Source organism: Ctenocephalides felis, unplaced genomic scaffold (assembly GCF_003426905.1).
Source record: "Ctenocephalides felis isolate EL2017-DRISC unplaced genomic scaffold, ASM342690v1 CF-g0.4_SCAFFOLD_03571, whole genome shotgun sequence".
Classification (NCBI taxonomy): domain Eukaryota; kingdom Metazoa; phylum Arthropoda; class Insecta; order Siphonaptera; family Pulicidae; genus Ctenocephalides; species Ctenocephalides felis.
The window spans coordinates 6,481,346-6,505,973 of NW_020539725.1; the positions used below are offsets into that span (position 1 = coordinate 6,481,346).

At 27.9% G+C, this 24,628-nt stretch overlaps 1 protein-coding gene across 1 annotated transcript; it reads left to right on the forward strand.

Moving 5' to 3' along the window:
- The first annotated feature begins 5,755 nt into the window (after positions 1-5,755).
- Positions 5,756-24,628, forward strand: LOC113385519 (broad-complex core protein isoforms 1/2/3/4/5). The gene is made up of 8 exons (XM_026623373.1): positions 5,756-5,941; positions 7,827-8,015; positions 10,245-10,573; positions 11,617-11,906; positions 11,978-12,175; positions 12,666-12,815; positions 13,754-13,801; positions 24,408-24,628. The coding sequence occupies exons 1-8, from the start codon at positions 5,756-5,758 to the stop codon at positions 24,626-24,628; spliced, it is 1,611 nt and encodes a 536-aa protein (XP_026479158.1).

Below are 24,628 nucleotides of genomic sequence, written 5' to 3' on the forward strand. Positions count from 1 at the left end.
TTCAATGCTTAATTGGGAACATTTAGTGTAGGAGGCGTCCATTAATCACTTGAGGTTTTTAGGGAGAGGTGGGGGTGTATTAGACAAAAAATCACGAAATGTCACGTGGAGAAGGAAGGAATATAGTAAGATATCACGTGTATTTATTTTTTACCTGAATTAAAAAAAATACAAACATTTATAAAAAATCAAAAATTTTACAAGGAGTGGAGAGGAGGTCCAGTAATTGATTATCACCACGTATCTTCAAAAATCTTTAAAAAATGGATCACGTGATTAATTGACGCCCCCTGATTGTCATAAAATTAACATTTATTTTTAACTGTTAACTTGGAAAAGACGGTTCAACTATTAATAACAACTAATCTCCGATAAACGAAACTAATATACTAATAATCCAAATGGTAAAGTTTGATGAAAAAGGTCAACTATTTTCGACAAATGCTAGATTAAAATCGAAATATCTCTATTTGAAAAAAGAGTTTAGAATATTTTTAGTATATGATTAGAAAATTGTATTGCTACGGAAATAAAAACTTCTTTTTCGTCGAGTTAATAATTATAACTAATAATCTTCTTATAAAATTGTAGTACGAGATTCAACAATTATGTATATAAATAATATGAGCCAAAATATCCAATAGTGTATAATTTTTTTCCAAATCGCGTATTCAATATTGATAAAACAAGAACTATTTGTTCCACATATTCTTTTAGCCAAGGTCACTTTCCACGTATGAGTAATGTTGGCCAAATTATTTTTTCAGCGAATTACTTTGCATGTATTTTGCGTATATGTTATCATAATGTATGTGCAATGCTTTTATTCCACTCTATATGTATAGAGCATAGAATATAGATAAAATGATGTTATAAATAGATTAACAAATTACATTTTTTACAATGATAATAGTCCATATAATGTACTTTGATATTTTTATTGCAACGTGGAGTTCTTAAAGAAAATAATTGAATATGAATAGATAGATAAACGAGGTAAAATGATAATATAATGTGGTTTTTTAATTCAAAATCAGTTTAAAAAGAAATTTGAAACTTATGAATTGAACATTCCTTTTGTCCCATGATTCTCTTTCTTCTTGTATACCTGGGGTCTACTGGACCTCAACGCCATTTTTAGCGTTATTTTTCACAAGGCTGCTCGTTTTCGAGCATTTTTCTTTTATTCTTCATTTTTTTTAATTTTTTTTAGTTTTAAAAAAGTATGCTGTCGCATTGAAGATAGTTCTGATTTTATTTTCGTTTTTTTAATTGTCTGCCTACGACGATCGTTTAAACCCTGCTGTGGTCTGTTGGGACCCCTTGGGTAAGTCTCAATACTAGGCAGAAGTTTGTACGATCAGGGTTAAATAGTTATAAGTTTTATTGCTAAATTCCCGAAATATATATTCATAATGAGCGAATTCAGCACTAAATTCCACAAAAACGTATTCATAATGAGCAAAATCTGCGAGTTTCACAAATTTTCGTTTTATTCCAAATTACTTAAGCCCTACATCATTTTTAGAAGTATCTTTGAATTCAAGCCTTGGGAAATGTGGAATTATAATTCTTCGGTAGAGAAAACGAAATTTTGTTTATAAAATTATTAAATAATATACTATATACATATTGTTCAAAAATCACTTTTACTTACAGAACTCGGTTTATAGCACGTTGCTTATTAACCAAGTAATTGTATATTTTCAGATCAAAACCTTCAATTTCTGTACTTGTTAATACTATATGAAAATCGAAAAGTAAACTATTTAAATATTTTTTATATAAAAATCAATGAAATAAATAGATTCACACATTTTTCTACGTGAAACCTTAATTGGGTTAGCAAATATGATATATGCATTCGTATTTGCGTTTCTTATCACCACCCATTATATTTATATTTGTTAATTGTCTACATGCAACATATAGTAGTATTTTCTTAAAACAGCTTTAAATAAGGTTAATATTTTTCCATATTTACTGCATTTTATAATCATTTTGTTTTTGGAACATTTTACTTCGAAGGATTCGATTAATAATAGGTAGAGAAAGCAAAAATATTGTATGAAAATTAAAGCAATAACTTATGTAGAGTCTACACAAAAATGAACTAAAACTGAACTCTTAAACTGAATACTCTTAAATTTAAAAAAAAAACATTTCAATTGTATTATTTTTGTTATCATATCGCACTTAGATACTCAAATTATTAGGTAGATTGTGAAACCTATAATAAAGATACTAAGAAAAATGTACGAAAAACTTTCTTTCAAACTTTCATCTTCACAATTTTTATTCAATTAAATCAAATGCATGCTATCAAAATAAACAAAATTCAAATTTTGGATTTACGTAATCCAGGCCAAAGGCCAAATATCTATGATGGATAAAGCTCATTTGGTGCTGATTATTTATTAAAAATAAACATTAATATGCATTTAATGTTGCACGTACGTGTTGACAAAAATATAAACTTTAACTTTATGAAAATAATTATCAATCATAGACTTGTTTTTAATTGGTTTAGTGCTTGAATGAAAATAAAGATATACGGGTACTAGATTATTCATATTACTTCGCAAAAGTTTTCATTTTTGATCATTACTAAAATGTATTCAAATTTTAAGTAAAAAAATTCATGTAATTCATTGATTATCATAACTATTGGCTTTAAATGGATTTTTAAATAGAGATTTTAATTATAATCATGCACTGATTAATATTCATGTAAGATAGTTTACTCGTCTTAGGCTACATCATTTTTCTATACTATAATAAAACTATTTAATATTTATTTTAAATTATTAGAAATTTAGATCAAAATTTAATACTGAAATTACTATTTAACAAAAAGGTAATTGATTTGCATTTGTAAACTGAATTAAAACTCATATAGAGTAGAAAAAACTGGGTACGGTTGTGCTAAGAAGGTACGGTAGTGATATTCGTCATAAAATCGAAAAACTATACTTATTTTGAGATAGGGTTCAAAAGGAAAAAATAAAGTATGTTAGTTGGAACAAGTTTCAATCATAGCATTGAGTCAGCTATGATGCTATATTAATATGATCTGTAGACCTTATAACTTTTAAGGAGTCAAAAGTAAGTTTTTTTTGTTCGATTTCTCTTAATAATAACTGTTACTTGTATAAAGATTAATCTTTGATTGCTTATTTGTTGTAAGTTGATTACTAGTTAATTACTGCAATTCTTGTCCTTTTCGGGTGAATAATAAATACATAAAGAACTTAAGACAAAATACGAAAGAGAAAATGAAAGGAAATTCAATACAAGGAAAAAAAGATTTCACAACAATTTCTTGCTAACTTTTGTTGCTAATTCTTGACTAACAATAAAAGTCCTTCTAATCCCTGGGGGACGGTTGTGACACTTGCCCATTTCTTGTATGATTTAATTTTATGGCTAATCCAACGTATTTAAGAACAGTATTTTAGTATTTGCTCGTAGACAAATGTTCAAATTACCATTTAAGTTGCTTTTCTCCCAGCTAACTGGTCATTGCTGATAATAAAAACTGGCACAACCGTACCCAGTCTCCCCTACATTTCAATAATTAATGTAATTATTAGGTAAAGTTCGTCTTGAATTACCACAAAAACAAGAGCTTTCTAATAAATCATCAACTTTTGTACGGAGATCTAAAAATGATCTGAAAATCATTCTTCATTAGAAAATGAATTTTTCTACGAAAATGCTGATATTAGAAAGGTAATTTCAAACAAGATACGCACCAAGCTATAAAAATATCTGATGATCTAGTTTACGAATACATCACTGTCGTCATATTTGTACATTTTTAATTCTTATCAAGAATGTAATAAACGAGATAGTACTAGTTGTGCATTTATAGAACTTATATGCCGAGGTAATTTACTGATAATATAAAAAATAGCAAATAACATACATGGCAATGTGTGAACTTCTCATGCGACTCGAAACGATTGCTAAACCAGAAAAAATACTTCTCAACATTTTATCGATTGCAAATACGAAACTTGCATAAAAATAACTTTTGGTTTGTCTTAATGATTCATTGCTTTGATAAACATTACCAAAAATTAAGCTGAAAACGATAATAAGAATTAAAAATAAACATTTGAAATTTTTTGCGCGGGGTAAGTGTCCGGCCTTAACCTTATATCAATAGTAATATATATTTGTTCTTAAAAATGTAGATCGTAAAATTTTTCTAGTAAAAATAGATCTCTTCTATCTTCTAGTAAATATAGAGTAAAAAGCCAAATAGAATAAAAAATCTGATCATATTGAATTCGCAAGTTTATCAAACACATATACAAGACGCCATGTCTTGATAATTCAAGAATTTTTTTCTTAGGATTTGTTTGTTCCTCTTTTGCAAAACCGTATGTTTTATATGATGCATTTGAAATAAAAATAAAAAAAAATTCCACTGATTCGCGATCTGTGTGAAAAATACACATACAATATAGTGATAAAGAACTAATTCCAGATACTTTGTCTAGGCTTTGCAGTCATGATGATAATTCTGTATATTTTAAAGTTTGTTGATTGGTATATGTTTGTACAATAAAAATTGTCTCTTTTTTATCTGCTCGTAATCACAAGTCGCATATATGATATGCTTAGCGAATTTTTTTTAGCTAATTCATATGAAAAACCACATTATTGTAATTATCTTCTAGAAACAAAAAAAAAGTATAAATAAGAATGAAAATCATTAATTGATTCATCTATTATTGTGCTGCAAAACTTATTTTGTTAAGATAGATATTTAAAAACGGAGATCGCAGTCAATAAGAGAATAACAACAAATTAAGAAATAAGTTTTATGATGATTTTTATAATAAAGATCAACAAACTATACGAACTTTGTGTAGATATAAACATCAATTAAAATAATTTCCATCACATGCATTAATTCAATACGAATTAGTTTTGCTGCAAGTTGTATTTAAAATTTTTATTATTAATTTGTTATAGTTTATATTGAATATATAACTATGTTTTAACCATAGATAAACAAATACATTTGGAGAAAGGTCCTTATGCTATAATTTTAAGGAAGGTCCTGATAATGAATAGAATAGATAATATTATGAATAGAATAGATCAAGCTATAGATAAAATAATATTGATTTAAATAATATAAGAAATATGCAAAAAAAGAAAGGTAAAAAAATAATAATAATAAATAAAAATAATAAATATAATAATATTTGAAAACGGTTAATGGCTAAAAAAATAAATTAATTAATTAATTAATATAAAGCTGGAAATTATATTAATATACCGTGTAGATATATTAAATAGTAAGTAATAATTAATAAGTAATAGTATTTTTTATTAAATAAAATATAACATAAAATGTAATTAAAACTATCACTTTAAATAGTAAATAAGCTATACCTAATAAAATCAGTTAAAAAAAATAGTAAAAAATTCATTCGGTTTTGTACCAATACAAAAACTAAATATAATAGTCCAAATGACATTTGCAATTTGCACAACTATCTAGTAGGTCTAATAAAATAGTGACTAATTGAAAACTATCAAACTAAATCTATCAAAAATAAATTTGAAGATTAGCTAAAAGTATTCATTAAAGTGAAAAAAAGTAAGAAACCTGTTAGAAAAACTATTGGAATAGAATATATCATGCATTATTATATATATTAGTTTCATCAAAACATATTTATAGACAAATTGAATGCTAATTGAATTTCTCTATCTTTTTAGGCGAGTACAAGCGATGTCGGACACACAACATTTCTGTCTACGATGGAACAACTATCAGAGCAGTATCACATCAGCCTTCGAGAATTTAAGGGACGATGAGGATTTCGTGGACGTGACGTTAGCCTGCGAGGGGCGCAGCCTAAAGGCTCATAGGGTTGTTTTGTCTGCGTGCAGTCCATATTTCCGCGAACTTCTTAAGGTGATTAAAAATTATTTTTTTCGGTAATATTTATTGGATATAAATTTAATTTTTATAAATTACATAACCACAAAATAACGCTCGTAATTATTGATTTTTTTAAAAAAAAATGTTTATATATATATATATATATATATATATATAGCATAACATTTTTACGCATTTTTATTGCAATATCTGAACTTAATGTTAATACTAGTTCTATCCCACAATAATAATTTTAAATTAACAATTTTAATAGAAATCGGATCAATATAGTTAATATTGCGACCCATTTTTTCCGTTTTCGGGTATTCTTAATTTTTAAAATTTAAACTAGTTGTAAGTGGTATTTTGCCAGTAGGGCAAGTTGCATAAACTTACCTATTTGAATAATTGACTAAATCAATAAGAAATGAATATATTAATTTAAAGGTGATTAATAAGTATACCTTGTTGCTATAGAGATTCATAGTATGCGAAACTATTGCAGTTTATTCAGTTTTTAACATTTTTTTTTGTTACATATTATTACAAAAACGAACACGTGCCTAATACGAAGTGATACGAAGGATTTTTTAAAGCGCGGCCGATCAATCCAAATTTCAATGAATTTTTTTAACTTACTTAAATATGATATTTTTTTATCATATCGTAATACAAAGTCATTAATATTGTCATTATGTCATTATGTATCAATTACGACGCCCTGATCTCTGTCAAAATTTAATCAACGCGATTTTCAAATATCTTTCGAATAGTTTTAAAATTTTAAAATAGATACACTACTTTTGGATAAAATATTTTGAATTTTGAATTTTTTTGCTAATTCTAAAGAAACGGCTCATCCGATCGCATCAGAAAACAAAGCAAGTGATCTGAAGTTTCATTAAAAGATTTAAATTGTTCAGTTTTTTCGTCCTTGTTTTTGAGAAAACGTCGACGAAACGTTAAAAATTTGCCCACACATACATATACTTTTTCGAAATTTGGTCTCATTTGATTGAAAATGATTCGACACATCAAGAAAATATGAAATTAACAAATCGAATTTCGTCGTGAAAACAAATTTCTCCTTCGGAAAGTAAAAAATTTCTATATATAAACCGAATGTTTATTTTAGTTTTATCTCAGAATAATAATTTCAAAATCAGTAATTTTAATAGGAATCTTAATATTGGTGGCGTCCGTAAAATAATAGAAATTATCGAAAGGAATAAAATAGTCATAAATACTTTTTAAATTATAATTACCATTTAAATAAAAAAAATTGAAATGTATATTAGTCCGGACTTACGCAATAAAGTTTCATAACTAATCAACTGACAATTTAATATACAAAATCAAAATAATTATTATAATTAATAATTATAATAATTATTTTGATTTTGATAATTATTAATTATAATGATTGTATTTATCTATCGTAAATGATAAAATTATTTTAATGTTTTATTCAATGTGAATTGGATCAATATGAACAATACCGCGACCTTAGAAGACTTATAAAATAATCAGAATCACTTCTCGGAATTAGTAGAAGCAACTGTAATTGGAATAAACAGATGTAAATACTGGGTGACTAGACACATAAAAATTGAACTAAATATCAATTTATGTTTTTATTAAATATAACAAATTTCACAAGAAGTTTGAAGATTGCTGAATTATAATTAAAATAGAATTGAATATATCTATATAGACGCTTAAATATAACAATATATGAACCATTTTGCAAATAGATTTCATTTTTGAAAGTTCTAATATACACACTTTCAAACACTTTTGACACTTAGACTTTTTATGCAATTGAAATATTATAGTAATAAATATCATTTACGTAGAATTAATAGTAATAATGATAAATTACTATATGTGGGAATTAATAATAATAATTTATTATCAGAGTACACCTTGCAAGCACCCTGTGATAGTATTGCAAGATGTATCCTTTTCGGACCTGTTCGCCCTCGTCGAATTCATATATCACGGCGAGGTGAACGTGCACCAGAGGTCGCTCAGTTCCTTCCTCAAGACGGCGGAAGTTCTGAGAGTTTCCGGACTGACGCAGAAACAGGCGGAGGAGACGGAAGCCGTGAGTATAGTATTTTACATTTGTTATTAACAAATAAGGATAATAACTATATATAATATATATAGTTATATAAAACATATAGAACAATTTCTATTTAAACAGCACGAGTTTTAGTTTGAACGAGACTCATCTTTGAAGATGGGTTAAACTAAGATTCGAAAAGTATGCTATTTTACAAAAGACATTGTTCTTCATTAAAATCTGTCTATTATTAATTTGTGAATGCGCAAAAAATTTCATCGTATATCTTTCAACTTCTAAAAATGTGGAAAGAAGGTGAAAATAGAGGAATGCATGCAGATATTTCTCAAACTCGTATTTAAAAAAAAATAATAAAATTGACGCAAACATAAATATATTTTGTGCAAATCTGAGTATTTTGGTAATCTCAATCGAAATTCAGTCAAAAAACATTCTCTAACAAAAATAGAGATAAAAATAATGTAATTTCTAAATAATTCTTACGAAATACAGATTTTGTAGTAAGAGGGTGATACTGATAATTTAGGATTATGGATCATACACGCGTTACAAAAAAGTAAAATTGAACCAAATTAGAAAAAAATGGTTCGGGGTGTCAATACGTACCACGTTTCCGGGAAGATACCTTACACATAGAACAATCTCCATTTTTATATTTCTTTATGGATTAGCATATTTTTGCAATTAATGTTGAATAGGTCAATCGATTTAATTTAAATTTTGAATAGATAAATTAAATGTATTATGAATTCGCATTGGATAATTTACATATGTTGCGTATCAGTCCATTCAATAATTTTTAACACATTAAAATAAATAATACATTGCAGTAACAGAAAATAATATTAGGTACATATTTATTCAGTTAGAAATAAAAACTAGATCATTTGGGCAAATAACTATTTTGGATTATTTATATATAAATTAGTAGTCCAATGTATCTTCATTTGTTTAATTGTAACAAGTATCTAAGTTAAAATATTATTCATTGATGCTATTAAATATACATTTACTACAAAAAATTCCATATTCCAACAAGTGCAGTGTAGTACAATGTATCTTCATTTGTTTAATTGTAACAAGTATCTAAGCTAAAATATTATTCATTGATGCTATTAAATATACATTTACTACAAAAAATTTCATATTCCAACAATTTCTGAAATTTGTTTGTATATATTCTATTCAAATCGAAATTAATTAAAGAATTATCAAATAAAAATATTTCAAATTATTTTCTATGTTTTATGTTTTGTCGAAACGAAACCGTTGAAAAACATTGTATGACATATTAATTGTGTCAATAAATGTAAAATAAATCCAATGCATTGCATATATTGATAAATGTTTATTTCCTTTCTGTTCGATATTTGCGAACGACCATTGGCCTTTGTGCTACTTTTGCCAAATTTTCAAACAATGTAATGAATGCATTAACCGAATTTGGCCTTTAAATTTTTTGCGCGATTATTCTTGTGTCATAGCGGAATCAATTATTTATTTAAATTCGAATACAAAACTTGCACGAGTATTTCTTCTTTGACTCATGAATTATTGATGATGGTGCAATGAATTCAGAGAATTAATAAAATAGAGTTTGGCGCAATTTATTTGAATTAAAAATAGTTAGCTGTATATTTTACATGAAAACGTTTGTTGCATTAATTAAATACAAGCAAAGCAAATTATTGTCAAACCATCAACTGAATCAAATTTTTGCTATTTTGTTTTAACTTAATTCACTTTTATAACCACAATATGAAATATTTTAAACAGAATTGCATTGGAATTTCATTCATTCACAACCTTCTGAAGCGCATATTGTGAGTTGAAAATTAATAGTAAAACTATAATGCTTCATTATGAATTAAGATTAGTATAACTTTATTCAAAAATTGAATTGCAAATATTATTAATATTCTAACCCTTTCGCTACGAGAGTGTTTTATGCTGAAAGGTCGCTGCTGTACGGAACAGCATATCCCTTAGTATCGTTACTGAACTATTATATTAATATCTATCATTATCAATATAAATGTGAATAAAATACGCTTGTAACAAACTAAGCATTACAATAAAAATTAGATTTACAAATAGTTTAACTCATAGTGATATATCTTGAAACAAAGACCGACCCAAAACATGTCGTCCATGGACGACATCCGTATACACAATATGTCATGCTTAGAGAAAGTATAGTAATATAAAATAATTAATTCCACGCTAAAGTATCTATATCTTTTCCAGTTAAACCATGTGCAAAACCTAAGCAGCTCCTCAACGCCTCCAATAAACTACCATCATCAACTACCGCCAGGCTTGGGTCACCATTCCGGCCAAGACACAAATTCCTACCCCGCACCGGCCGGTACGCCGGACTCGCCTTTGCCGCTGAACGCAAGCTCGTCCGACAAGTCGTCGAGTAACGCGACCGGCAACGGCGGCAACGGCACGGGGAACAATGGAACGGGTAACGGGCCAACGCAACGCCAAGACGGCAAGATGCCGCCTGGAGCAACCGTTAATCAACTGCTGAGGAGGGCGGCTGCCGCTGCAGCGATAGAAGCACAGAGGAGGTGAGATTTAAAAAATAATATTTATATGGTCTAGTTATCACTCCGATACAACTCCTCCCTCGGAGTGAATCCGAGTGGAGTTGTTTCACAGGATTTGTCATATCCGACTTCCCTATACTGGTATTAAATCTGTTAACTTGTGCAGACATTTACTGTTTTTGCTTTGGGAAGGAAGCGGTCACTTTCTTGTCTCACAGGCAGTTTTATGACCTTTTAGGTATACGTTTTTTTTTCAGAAAATACAAAAATATTACTTCAAAGATACAGAACAACAAAATTGTGTTCAAGTGTGAATAGCTCAAATGTATAATTTATTGAATAGTAAGAGGTTTTATTTCTACCTGCGACAGTCTTTGGCCGTGAATGACGGCAATCAGGAACATACATACCCAAAAATATACGAATCGAAATACATTTATTTAATCTGGTTTTTCCATAGCCTGAAATAACAACACTTCAGAGTACAAATTTTGTCAGTGATATCATTAGTATTTAAGCAGCAAAAAATTTTCAGTATTATATCATTACTTTTACACAATTATATAATTATGTGAAAGTAATATGCTAATCGAACTACGCGATATAATATTAATTCTCAAATGGAAATAGCAGAAGAAAAATTTTGAAAGCAGAAGTATTATGTTTTGCTTTTATTACAAAGTTTATTACATTAGAACAAAAATTATTTTATTGATATTTATTCATAAATTTTCATTTCTAATAATTAATGGGATTTGACAAATCCTTAGATACATAAACAACGCACATTAGAACACATTTGTGTCGAGTATTTCGGTCTCAAAATTGTCGGAGTTGTGGAGTTGTTAAGCGGATATAACTCCACCATGAAGCGGAATCAAATCCGAGTCAATCTGGCTTCGGATATGATAAGCCCATCTCTAATATAGTCATATGAGTTGGTAGTCACAAACTGCAAATAATCCATGGATTTACTAGATGATGATTACATACACGCACGACTAGTTTTTCTTAGTTAAATATGAGTTGTTTCATGTCATTCTAAACATAACTATCTCTTCTAGGGACCGCCGTAATTCAACAGATCACTCCGATTGCGACTACCCAGCTTCGAACAACAAGCGACCCCGAGGACCTCATCTCACACCGCCCCCAAATAGCAATTCAGCTTTAGCCGCTAATTCCCTGAGTTTAAATAACAACAACACGATAATTGATCCTGGTTGTAGGTTACCGCAATTGCTGGCTGCAGATTATAGCTCAACAGCGGTTAAACAACATCAGCTACTTATGAACAATCATCATCACCATAAACAGGAAGGGCAAGATAATGGCGGACTGCTAAATAATAATGGTAAATTGAGGAAATGAATGAAACTTTATAGTGACTTGTATGCTATAGTTAATACACCTTAAAATTTCCAGGCCTAAACAATGACCGCGACAGTTCAACATCACCTATACAACGCAATGCCTCCGATTCCGAGTTGATAAAATCAGAACCCCAAAGTGGTAGCACGCCTGACGATCACAGCGATCGCAGGACGGCTTCGGGCGATTCACCAGAACCCAATGATATGCACAGGGTCGGATTGCACGGTCTACATCATGGTGGACCAGGAGGTATAGACAATTTTTTTTAACAATATGTGGTTAAATAGAATGAACTTACTTGCATTGAATGAAATCACTTATATTAAAAGAAATCTATTGAGGCAATAAATGGGCCATCGTGCTCTGAAAATAATTTTACACTTGTAATAGCTAATAACATCCGAAAAAATAGTACATTTAATTGCATAATCAGATTGATGAACTTCTTTAAATTGTTTATCGAAATTACGTGTTAGTCATTATAGATTAATTGTTGTAATAGAAAAAAATACCAAGATTTAAGTTAAGAAAGTCGCGAATAGCTATTTCAGATAAAACTTATACTTTTACTCAAACTTTTACATCACATTTGTCAATTATTAAAATACAATTATTTTTAACAATGTATTAGTAGAGTGCTATGAATAAACAAAAGTTTCAGCAAGTAAATCTTAGGAAATCTTAGCAATATATTGTTTTATCCATATGTCATCATACTTTGACTGAATAATTATTTCAGGAATGAATTTACACGGTGGCTATGGAGATGATGGAGATGCATCACCTGTAGATCGTCATCACGCAGGGGTGCTCGCCGGATTGATGGGCGAAAAGTTATTCGGACCTTTCGGGTTCGGATTCGGCACCCCTGATCATCCTGCAATGGCCGGTAATTATACATATATTTAAATATCTATAAAATATAGTATTTGAATTTACATTCTAGTGACACTATCGATTTTCAACAAGTTGATCGCCACGATTATATCGAGAAAAAAAAATCGCATGGACCATGGTAACTTTATTAGATCATCTAGTTAACAATGTATCAAGAAAACTTACGGTATAAAAGATAAAATTTTGTTGGCTAAAAACCCTGATACAACACTATTGTTTAGGTCACACATATGTGACTGCCATGGCCCCATATCATTTTTTTTTTGCGACAAGCCGTGTCAGTTTTATAAGTAAGACAAGAAATTTATAGGATGTTTCTGATAGACCAAGCTCTATTATGACTTTTTATGGACCTACAAGTATTTAGTTACTTGTGGGGCCAACAATTCGGCCATTAATGTTATCTAGATTTTTGCAATTTGTATAAGATGCTGAAAATCTTTTGACTCAATTTCAATTAAATGGATCATGAATCTCAACTATATAATTATTGTGTAGTTTGTTTTATTTAACTTGAAAACATCAAAATAAATTTTTGAAAGGTAGTAGGTACACAGAAAACTAGTTTAAAAGGCAATTGTTAATATTCAAAGTAGATTAAGTAGTTAAATTGTTTGAAGTTAATTGCTCGACAAATATATATTGAAAATTGATTCTATTTTTCTATGTAGATGCTCGTTTACAAATCTATTCGAAACTCAATATTTTGTCCTTGAAAGCAAGAAAGACGTATAAAATGAATGCTTAACCAGCTAAGATTAAATTGTTTTTATTAAAATGAACAAAGCAATATCTACATTCTGTTTTAATTTGAACATTACGAGAAGGAGATCATAATATACTAACAAAAATTCACATTTAACTATTATATTTATTAGTACTTTAACCAAATGAATAATTTTTTAACAATTTGTTTCTATTATTTTCCAGGTTTAGGCAGCCCTTCGTTACAATCCGACTTAGCCGGTACGTCTCAGGGTGAGTTACTCACTTTACCTGTTAACTTTCTTCATTTTTTATTTATCTTACAAATTAAATCGCAACATATTACATATCTATATATCCAGCATCCGTATAACTATTCTTAGTTATCATTTTGATTTTGAAAAGCGCGCTCAATGTTGTCATTTTTATCAATGTGAATGTATGTTGTCTGCTGTGTGCCTACGTTTGCTCAATTTATCATTTGTTTTATAAAGATGGATAAAGAAAATATTTAATAATAATTGACCTAAGTTAGCAGCACGTTGGCCTGACAATTTTCTTTTATTTTGCATGTTTTTAAAAAATGTTCAAATTGTTAGGTTTAACGACTGTTTTCAAGTAAAGAAAAAAAAATTATTGCTTAAATAATTATACACTTTTGATTTGAGCAATATAAGAAAAATAATCCCACTTTTATACGTTTTGTTGTATTTATTATTGCTTCCTATCCTGATTTAGAGATGAACCAAAATAATTTACGCCTAGAAAATCTACTACCTTCATAATATTTTGATGACACATGTAGAATTTAAATAGCTTGCATTGAGATTCATCAAATTATAGACTAATTTTACACACAGAATTTGTCATCATTTTAGGCGACAATAATTAAGTTATTAAAAATACTAACTGTTAAAAATATTAAAATTATGTGCGAAAAAACAAAATTTTATAAAATTCACTTCTTTAAGCCCGGCTTAGCTTTTTTTCAGAGTCTTCGCCTTATTTGCTTGATTTCCAAAGCGGAAGATATAATTGCGATAATCAAATACGGATGTTTCTTTAAACAAAATGCTTATATATTTTCTAGTAATCTTATGTTCTATTATTTTCTTTTTTCAATTACTTCCATCCCGGTTTTCAATTTTCTGCTTTTACTCTAAAAATTTCAAAAAAATAATTTCTAGAAATAAGTTATCCCGCTCTACATTTTGGAAATGAAGTTTACTGGAGCAACTTTAAATTTTCTTTATCGCATGCTCTTAGGATTATATTTGTTTTTTTTTTCATTTCAATCTGGCATATTTTTTTCAAAATGAAGCCCAATATATTTTTGTCTGATGACTATATCTAGTCTGATTAAGTTACCAATTATCCAAATAATAATCTAATTTTCTTAAAATCCACGTTTTAATAATTGAGTTCAATAACTTTTTCATAGAGTATAATATTCTTTTTTGCTGCCAAACTTATCTAGATATTTGTTCTAAAGAAGAATAACGAGATAGAAAATGTTTGTGCATAACGACAATTTTCTGGTGCAACAATGTACAAAACTTCCAAAGTATGTTCAAATAAAAACGTAAATTTATAAAAAAAATATTTTGTGAACTTTATAACTTTCGTTACACATTTAACGCTCAATATCTTATAATACTGGGTTCATCTCTAATACATTTCCTTCAATTTACAAAATGCAACAATGTATTTCCAAATTACTACTAGTGCTAACAATAAAGGTAATTTTTGCGTCAAATACGCAAACAACAACGTTACGTATAACAAATTCGTGGCATACTAGGATCAGCAGTATCTACATCTCGTCAACTATCATCAAACGATCTGAGACTACAATCACCAGGTAAATATCATATCGACAACTCTACTGTGAGACCTCCATCAGGAAATTACCTTCAAACACCTGGACTTCTTCAAAAACCATCGGAAGACTTTAGATGTGAACCATGCAATAAAAAACTAACATCACTCACCAGATTGAAAAGGCACATACAGAATGTTCATATGCGACCATCTAAGGAACCAGTTTGTAATATTTGTAAGAGGGTGTACAGTTCGTTGAACAGTTTGAGGAACCATAAAAGTATCTACCATAGAATGGTGCGGCCTAAAGATGAAAGTTTAACTGGTGCTTCTGGGTACATGGGACCCACAGGATATTTTGGTGGCGGAGATGGTAAACAACAAAATTGAAGAATACTTTGATATATATTATCAGGACAAAAAAATAAATTGTTACGTTCGTTACATTGATGGCAAGCGACATCAACAAATTTCAAGTCCCACTAATGAAACAGTGATGTGAAATTCAAAGTAATATATTGGATTATCAAAATAAGTGATATGCATGTCTTTGTTTTCAAATAATCATAAATTGGCGTATTAAATTTTTTTTCGCCAAAGTTGTGGTGGCTACCGAGAATCAATTCATCTTTATGATGAAAATATATAAAATCTGCGGCATCAAGAAAAAATAAAATTGAAAACTTTAAATCATGATCCATGAAAACTAAATGTACCTGAATTATTGATATAAATATCAAGAGCAATATGAAAATATATTCAAATAAATATAAAGAAGTAAAAACTATCGATTGTAAATTAACAAAAAGAAATAAGGAATAAAAGTGTTCCATATATTGAACGTTAAAATTTGTATTTTTATACAAACAGAGGTTTATTCGTAGAACAATTAGAAGATACAAGAATCATGAAGTGAAGAAAAAATTGAACAATATTATATTTTTACAAATTTGCCTTAATTAAAAATGCATAAAATATGCATATTTAGGTAGTCTGCACATAAGTGATATTATGCACAATTTTAATAGAAATTTTATTTAAAAAAAAAAAGCCGAATTTATTTTTATTTTTTATAATAGTACAATTTATTACTTCAATAGAAATTTTATAAATTTATTCAACAAGTTCTTGCCAATATTTGGAATTAGATTTTAATATTTTCAATTGTAGGTTGATTTTTCCGAAGCAATTAACTAAAATTGCATGCAGTGTGTGATTGAGTGAATGGCAATTGCTGTATATAAAAAATATATACCCTTTATATAATAAATGCTTAATATATTTTAATATAATATCAATAGGAATGCACACATATAACATGCATTAGATTTATTTGAATATTTGCTTGCTTCTTAACAATATGATAAAAGCTTTATTACGGAAACCGAATGGTACTTATAGCAATTGAACCAATTGGAACAGAGAAATACAACTATGGACTATCATTTTTCTAGCTGATGAATCAAAAACAAAAATTGATTATAATGCATTTTCTTTAAATTCAAATTAATAAAAATTGGTATCATGTGTTACCTAAAATTTGACAAAATTGGCTATAAAACACCCCAGGCGTATCAATAATTTTTTTCACCAAATTTTTGTTATTTTTTATTTCAAAAAACAAATTTTTGGAGAAGATATATTCTCTGCATTATTTATTTACATTTTTATTTACATTTGTGTAAGAATGTGTAAATTCATAAAAAATTGCACCTTCAACCAATTGATTCACATTGTTCAAGGGACCAGTTGGTTTTTCTGCAGTTTTTTCACACTGATTATCATTTAATTTTCACAAAAATTTCAATATTAATACACCTGGGTTTATGTATATAGTAACCAATAATTATTCATAATATATTATATATTCTGTACATATCTGCCAAACTTTAAAAAATGCATTATAATATATCTTATGTATATTTTTGTTTTTGAAGTTTAAGTTTGTAAAACGATTTTCTAAAAAACTGCAAATATTAAGACATATAAAATTGAAGTTAAACTCACAATAAATAACTCACACTAGAGTGAGTACAATTCTAAGAGAATTAATACTGCCACTAAAATTAGTGTTCAGGATTGTTATATATTCTTGGAATTTCTTAATATATATAGTTTTCACTCTCACAAGCAGTTTTATAAATCGTTTTCCTAATTTAATGTTTCTAAAATTTTAAATTAAGACGAAGCAATGATAGTCACATAGTTAATTTTTTTCTGTTCCATTTACCGGTTCTGATTCTACATCGACTCTGCGATATGAACCAAAATCCAAAACCATTCTACTTCAAAATGGCAACAGTTTATGCATCTTTGCGTGAACAACAACAGCACGAAGCCAACAAGCACAGGAATCAACTATCCCAGCAACACTTGACATCAAACGAGCAGCAATCAACAGCTTGCCATCGTTGTGATGTATGTGGAAAAATGCTGTCCACGAAGTTGACGCTGAAAAGACACAAAGAACAGCAACATTTGCAACCGCTTAATAACGCAATTTGTGGTTTATGCAACAAAGTGTTCCGTACTTTGAACAGTTTGAACAACCACAAGAGCATCTACCACCGTAGGCAGAAGGCGCACCAGCAACTTCAACCTCACCAGTCCAGCGGAGAAGGACAGGATACAAAACCTTGTTTCGATTTTTTGAAGAATTGTTGATCCAGGGATACTGGTTAAATGTATTGATCTAACAATTAATGCGAATGACAAATCAGGAAGAACAGATTTCTTGGTTGTCTTGTGTGTACGAATAATGAACGCTAGAAGTAGAGATTCTGAATATTCTCTATGGACGTGCCACTTAAAACATTTTTTTCAAAATTCTTTAATGGTTTTCGATATGAGATTATAGCATATTTTAATCTCGGAAAAGCTGGAAAACAAATAGGTCCTGAAGTTAAAAGAATCCATTACAATGGATGTGGTATCATGATTTTATAACTTTTCTTATATAAACATGTAAAATGCTTTTGAGGTTCTTGCTCTTTTAAAAACCACTAGCAGATTGCAGTCATACTTTTTATCCTCAAGAAAACCATCGCTTCATTCCATTATTCAAAATGACTACGACAATTTTGCCCAAATTCGAAATTTCTTTTCATTGTTTTTCATTTGAATAAGTTTTTTTTTGGTATGATGACTAATAATATAAAATTTTAAGAATATTTTCAAGAAGTTTGCAAGAGGTATCTATGTATAAAACCTTAACTATGTTTATGAGAAAAGTTGTTCAAAGAAGAGCATTTGTTAGTAACAATATAGGTATCGATTTTTGCTTTATAGAATGAACTATAATTAGCGATAGATTTTGTTTTGATACTGATACTTAAACCCGGACACAAATCCTATTCATTTTATTTATATCACGTTGTATCCAATACAGAAAGTATTGTAAAGAATACATTAGAACACCATCCAGATTTCATATTGGACAACACATTGAATCTCAACCATAGATGTAAAATGTATTACCTCTGGTGTAGGTACTACATGAAAGTATTTAAAAATCTATATAAAAGCTACAAAATTTCGGATGAATAAAATGAAACTTCACTCACTATTTTGGGTTGTCCTTTCATCAATCTTACGATATTTAAATTCACTCAAACCAGTTCATAACAAATAAATCTATATAAAACTACATTAATGATAATTAAGCAAGAACCTCAATAAAGTTTTACATATTTATGATATTGATAAAATTAGGTTGGACTTCAGAATTGTTTGATGTCATCGATTTGAATGAAGATAATTTAGAAATTTTTGAATTTTAAATTATTTGTGATGAAGTTGCTCTATCAATAGTAGTGACGGCAAAATAATTGCAGACAATCAATAAAAAAAAGGTTGAAAAATGTCATTAATATATTCTACTAAATATTCGTACTACGCTTTTTTGGTACCCTTTATATCTATCACATGGGAAAGTTTTCGAAAAGTAATTTCTTTAATCCCATAAGAATTGGTCATGAACAGTTGATTTTGATTGATTATTTAACATTTTTGCACTATTTTTAGTTGAATATAGGGTTGATATTTCCTAATTGAACTTCATTTAGAGTTTGATCATCTATGGCAGTTCGTTGACTGCTTGGAGCATTTCTTTTGCTTCTTGATTAACATAATACTTATTGTTTCCTGTTGAATGAATTTATATTGGAATTCTAGTCTAGATAATCTATTCACTTACTCACAAATCTATACTAATAATATTGAATGTATCAGTAAACAAAAAACTTCAGCTAAATCGATCCTACCGAGAACATCTTTCTCGCCATTTAACTTCTTTTAAAGCATTACTTTGCTCTTCTTCTTAATGAAAATAGTGAAATATGAATCAAATTCCTTCTTAAAAAACATCTTAAGAACTACTACGTAAAATCAATTAAAATTCAACTCATTCTCAGACAAAATTGCTATAACAGCTACCAATAAACTAAATTAAAGAATTAATAAAATGGCTATAAATATATTGAAATATATATGCAATATATATATAAGGGCGGTTCCTAATATAGTTGTTTTCGATTTTTTTGCTCCAAGGAGCTCAAATGCTTCCAAATTGATAAAAAAAAATCTTAATAGAGTCCGCACCCCAACTAAAGTTTCTTGGTAAATATTGATTTTATAAAATATATCAAATGTTTGCTGTAAATTTTTTATTTCTGATCAATACAATGTTATTCTGAAAATTTTGAATCGCTAAGTTATAAAACTCTAGAAAACAAATGGAATTTTACCCATGTTATTTCCATCAGAAACTTTGCTTGGAGTGCGGAGCAAAGAAATTCGAAAATATCCATGTTAAGGACCACCCTAATATATTATATATATATATATATATATATATATATATATATGTGTGTGTGTGTGTGGAAAATTTTGAGAAGAGAAATTACTTTTCGAGAATATCAATGTGCATAATCGTTAATTGGAATATTTTTAGACGGAATTAAATAAATGAGTATGTATATTTATATTTTGAATTGCATGACAATTTCATCTTTTCAATTAAATAAAAAGATGATAAGAAGATAAACATAATTAAATATAGTTTGAAGTGTTCATCGATCGTGGATAGACTAGGAAAAACGTAAGTAAACTGGAAAATATTAAACACCAAATGAAAATTTCAAAATAATAAAATTTCAAATAAGAATTGAGACTCTTAAAATGCAATTGATCTGAGAGAGATCTCTGATATTGATAAAAATTTTATTTTAGAGAATCGTATTTGTTTATTAATTTCTGCAATTATTAGTAGGCGTCAAGAATTGAACTTTTTTTACAATTTTTTTGTAACAAAATGTGTGGCATGATTTTTGTGAGCAAAACTACAGTTTTCTTTTATATTTTATATAACTTATAATATGTTAGTTATTAATATAATGTCTTAAAGGCATAGATAAAAAAAATTTACTTCTGTCTTCCAATATGTCGACTCCATATAATTTAAACGTTATTGAATGTGATATTTATAAATCTACTGTAGACTGAAGATTGGTAATAAAATAATTGATATTACAAATTGTGATTGCAAAAGTTGGCCATTGAGATATTAAAAATATCGCCAAGAAAAATATGATTGTAGGATGCTATAAGTACCAAATTGGTTAAGTTAGAATCGATCATGAAATGGAAAAAAAAACTGACTGAATGATGAATCTCAAAAAATTATATTTTGAAATAATTTTGAAAATTAATGAGACTGTATTTTTTTAAATCTTGTTTAAATTACAAATGTTGGAAAGAACAGTATTAAAATTTAAGTTTGTAAATACGGCATTGACTGATTGAGAATTAATATCCGGAATATTAAATACATTATGTATAAAGTAAAATATCGGTTCTATAGAATTGGGCATATACCAGTGATTTTTTATACATAACATAAACGAACTTTGTCTAATAATATCGTATAATATGCGATCATATATATAAAAATATACAATTATAATAATAGTAATATATTTTATGATATTTATATATAAAAACAATTAGATATATACGTTGGTATATGGGATTTTATTAATATATTACATTTATAGAGATTATATTATTAAATTATTTTTATGACTATTTTAATCACATTTTTATAGAATATATTTAACCTTTATAATATATTATTTTTCATATTTTGCAATAATTCTTGGGCAATAAGTGGCACTCGAACTCGGCGGTTCTTCTGGTGCTCTTGAATCGATGTTCAAAATTTTGAATGAAATTGGAATAATAAAATATTAAATTAAGTAGGAAAAACGTCCTATCATTATATTAAAAAGAGCTGCCGAGAATCGAGGTGATTTTATATAATTGAAAAATGCACATTTTTACAAAGCATCTTTTTAAATGTTCGTCTTCGAATGTTCTATGTTACGGGTCTATCTTCGTATGAGTTAGTAGCAAACTCTCAAAAAGCTATGTATTTGCTGTGCAATTAGGCATTTTACATATAAAACCCAAATTCACGTATATGTGTTTTCAATAAGACTACAGAAAATTGCACAATAATGAGAATATTTTTTATTTGATATTTGTGGGTTTTTTAAGTTTTTAAGTTAGGTTTTAAGAGCAAAATACCTGATTCCGCAGCAAATACATAGGTTTTTTACAGTTCGTTACTACCAATTCATAGAAAGACAGACCCGTAACATAGCTTTACCATATTTTTGGACATTTCTATAAATGTAAGTTATAATTTTTCAAAAACTTCGTAAATATTCGCCTGTAAATGATATAAGAGGATTTCGAGTGTTTGCATGAAATGGAATAATAAAGACTCTAAAAAATAAACTTTGGAATAAACTAAATACTACTTATCAAAGTACATATTTTTATTAAGCACTATTGTTTAATATTTCAGAAATCTAATATATTTTGCTCGTGTATTTTTTTATTTTTACGTGGTAAAAGTTAACTTGTTTTGTTAATTGATGTCGAAGAAGATATTTCAATCAATAAGATATTTCTTTTAATAAAAAAAAATTATATAATTTGCAGCTATGCACTACCAAAATATACATAGTAGAGTCGAGCGAATTTTCACTAGCAATATCCAATAATTACTAAGTATTTAATCTAATATTGATTTAAAAATATAGATAAAATACTTTTGTTAATTTAATTATTTCTAACTGCAAATTATTCCGCCACACTCGTGTATTTTCACTTCAATTTAAAAATACTTACTATAAAAATGTGCATTTTTTCTAAAACTTTTTATTTATTAATTTATACTCAAATAGCGAATGAAGGCATTGTAAATATGTATATTAGTGCAATTGGCTAAATCAAGGAGAACGATGTTTTTATAAAAGAAATGTGTCGAATCTAAATTTAATCTAAATTTTATACAATGTATGTAAGAATGTTAAACCCCTAATATAGGTTATAAATTATTTCTTCCAACGTGTATTCATATATTTGTATATTTATATATGAATATATAAATATTCGTATACAAAATACTTGTATATACTATACACATATACCATTTTTAACGATAATAAGGGAGAAACTTTTCTTTTGATAGAGTACAGAAATTTAAAAATAAGACTTTCAATCAATTATATTTATAATTCTGCTTGAAGTTAGTATTACTGATTTTAGAAGTAGTTCGAAATAATCAAAATATAATACTTTTTTTTCCGCTAAAGTTTAAATATTTTGCTTTTTATTTTCAGACCATTTTTGGTGTTTGATATATGAATTAAATATTTTATCAAATTTAGAAGAAACTAATGGACAGCCAAAACCATTTTAACTCATCTGAAGTTTTAGTTAATCTCATTATTTCATTTAAACAATTGCATATTAGAAAACATTTATAACAGTAAATATAAAAAATCATTGTAATTGCAATTTCCTTCCCTATTGATATTGATATTTGTAGTTATTTTATAATTGATTAAAATTTTCTGCAGTTCTAATTATTTTATTCCCAATAATTATTGAAGTAAAATGGTGCATCTTTAAATTTCTGTACTCTATTTAAAACCAAAATAAATTTAATGGACTGATAGTTATAATACAATTATACAAAAATATGATTTGATAAATTAAATATATCTCGATCAAACTTTATACAAAAATTGGAGTATTTTGTAGTTATGAGTTTTATTGTTTTACTTTCTGGATTAGAAATCTTACATCCATATTTTCTTTCTCCGTCCATCGATATTTTAGTTAAGAAGCATTCTTAAAATTGAATGTTCTTAATTTATAAAGTGAAGAATCCACCATGCTTGCCTTTTATAGATGTGTGCATCTTGTGTTTAAATGTTGCATTTATGTAGAATTATATATATCAAATATGTATACCAATTAAGTATGTATACGCATTATTAAAAACAAATAATATTATAAAACCCTAATAATATTATATGTTTTGTTATGTTTAACGGTTTACAGATTAATATATTTACAAGTAATATAATATCAAAAATATATATTGAATCAATTATTCCTAAATGTTAACAATTATATATGTTTTTATTTATATACATAAAATATTAATTTTATTTTATTTGTTTTATTTATTTCAATTTAAAATTTTTATTTTCGATACAAGATATATATTTTGTTAGTATTTTATTATTGTTTGTGCCTGATAGAACATGTTAGATAATGAAAAGCAATAAGTAATAAGACGTCGGCGTCAAAATACCAGAATTGTATAAATTACCAAAAATACGAAACTATATAAAAATGGAGACAGATGTTTTGAATTAGATCTTTGTTTTTGTGAAAAAGAATTTCTTGGAACTAAAATGTAAACTCTCGCGTTGGTTAAGAATTTGAGTCGAACAAGACATTCAAAATTTTTTTGATCAAAAATAAAATAATTTTGATGTCTGACGATCAAAGGAAAATGTGTGATCAATTATTCTATCTGACAAGTTTTCTAATCGGGATGAACAAACAACATTGACGCGCACTGTACATGAGAAATATTTGCAAAGAAAATTAGAATCATGAAATAAAAAAAAACTAATGAATCGAAATCATTCCGAAGAGTAAATTTAAAGTGACCATATCTGTCTCTGTTTTCCAGGGATAACGCCAAAGAAACTATTCACTTGTCAACTGTGCGGAAAGGTGTTGTGTTCAAAGGCGTCATTGAAACGTCACATTGCTGACAAACATGCAGAGCGGCAAGAAGAATACCGTTGCATCATCTGTGAAAGAGTATATTGCTCTCGAAATTCGCTAATGACACACATTTACACCTACCATAAAAGTAGGCCGGGCGAATTGGATATTAAGTTCTTTTAG

What these genes read in the sequence shown, in the direction of transcription:
- LOC113385519 (XM_026623373.1), top strand. Translation starts at nt 5,756, where the DNA reads ATGTCGGACACACAACATTTCTGTCTACGATGGAACAACTATCAGAGC. An exon ending in TGATCATCCTGCAATGGCCG is followed by an intron (nt 12,816 to 13,753) that starts GTAATTATACAT and finishes ATTATTTTCCAG; the next exon opens with GTTTAGGCAGCCCTTCGTTA. An exon ending in CTTAGCCGGTACGTCTCAGG is followed by an intron (nt 13,802 to 24,407) that starts GTGAGTTACTCA and finishes TCTGTTTTCCAG; the next exon opens with GGATAACGCCAAAGAAACTA.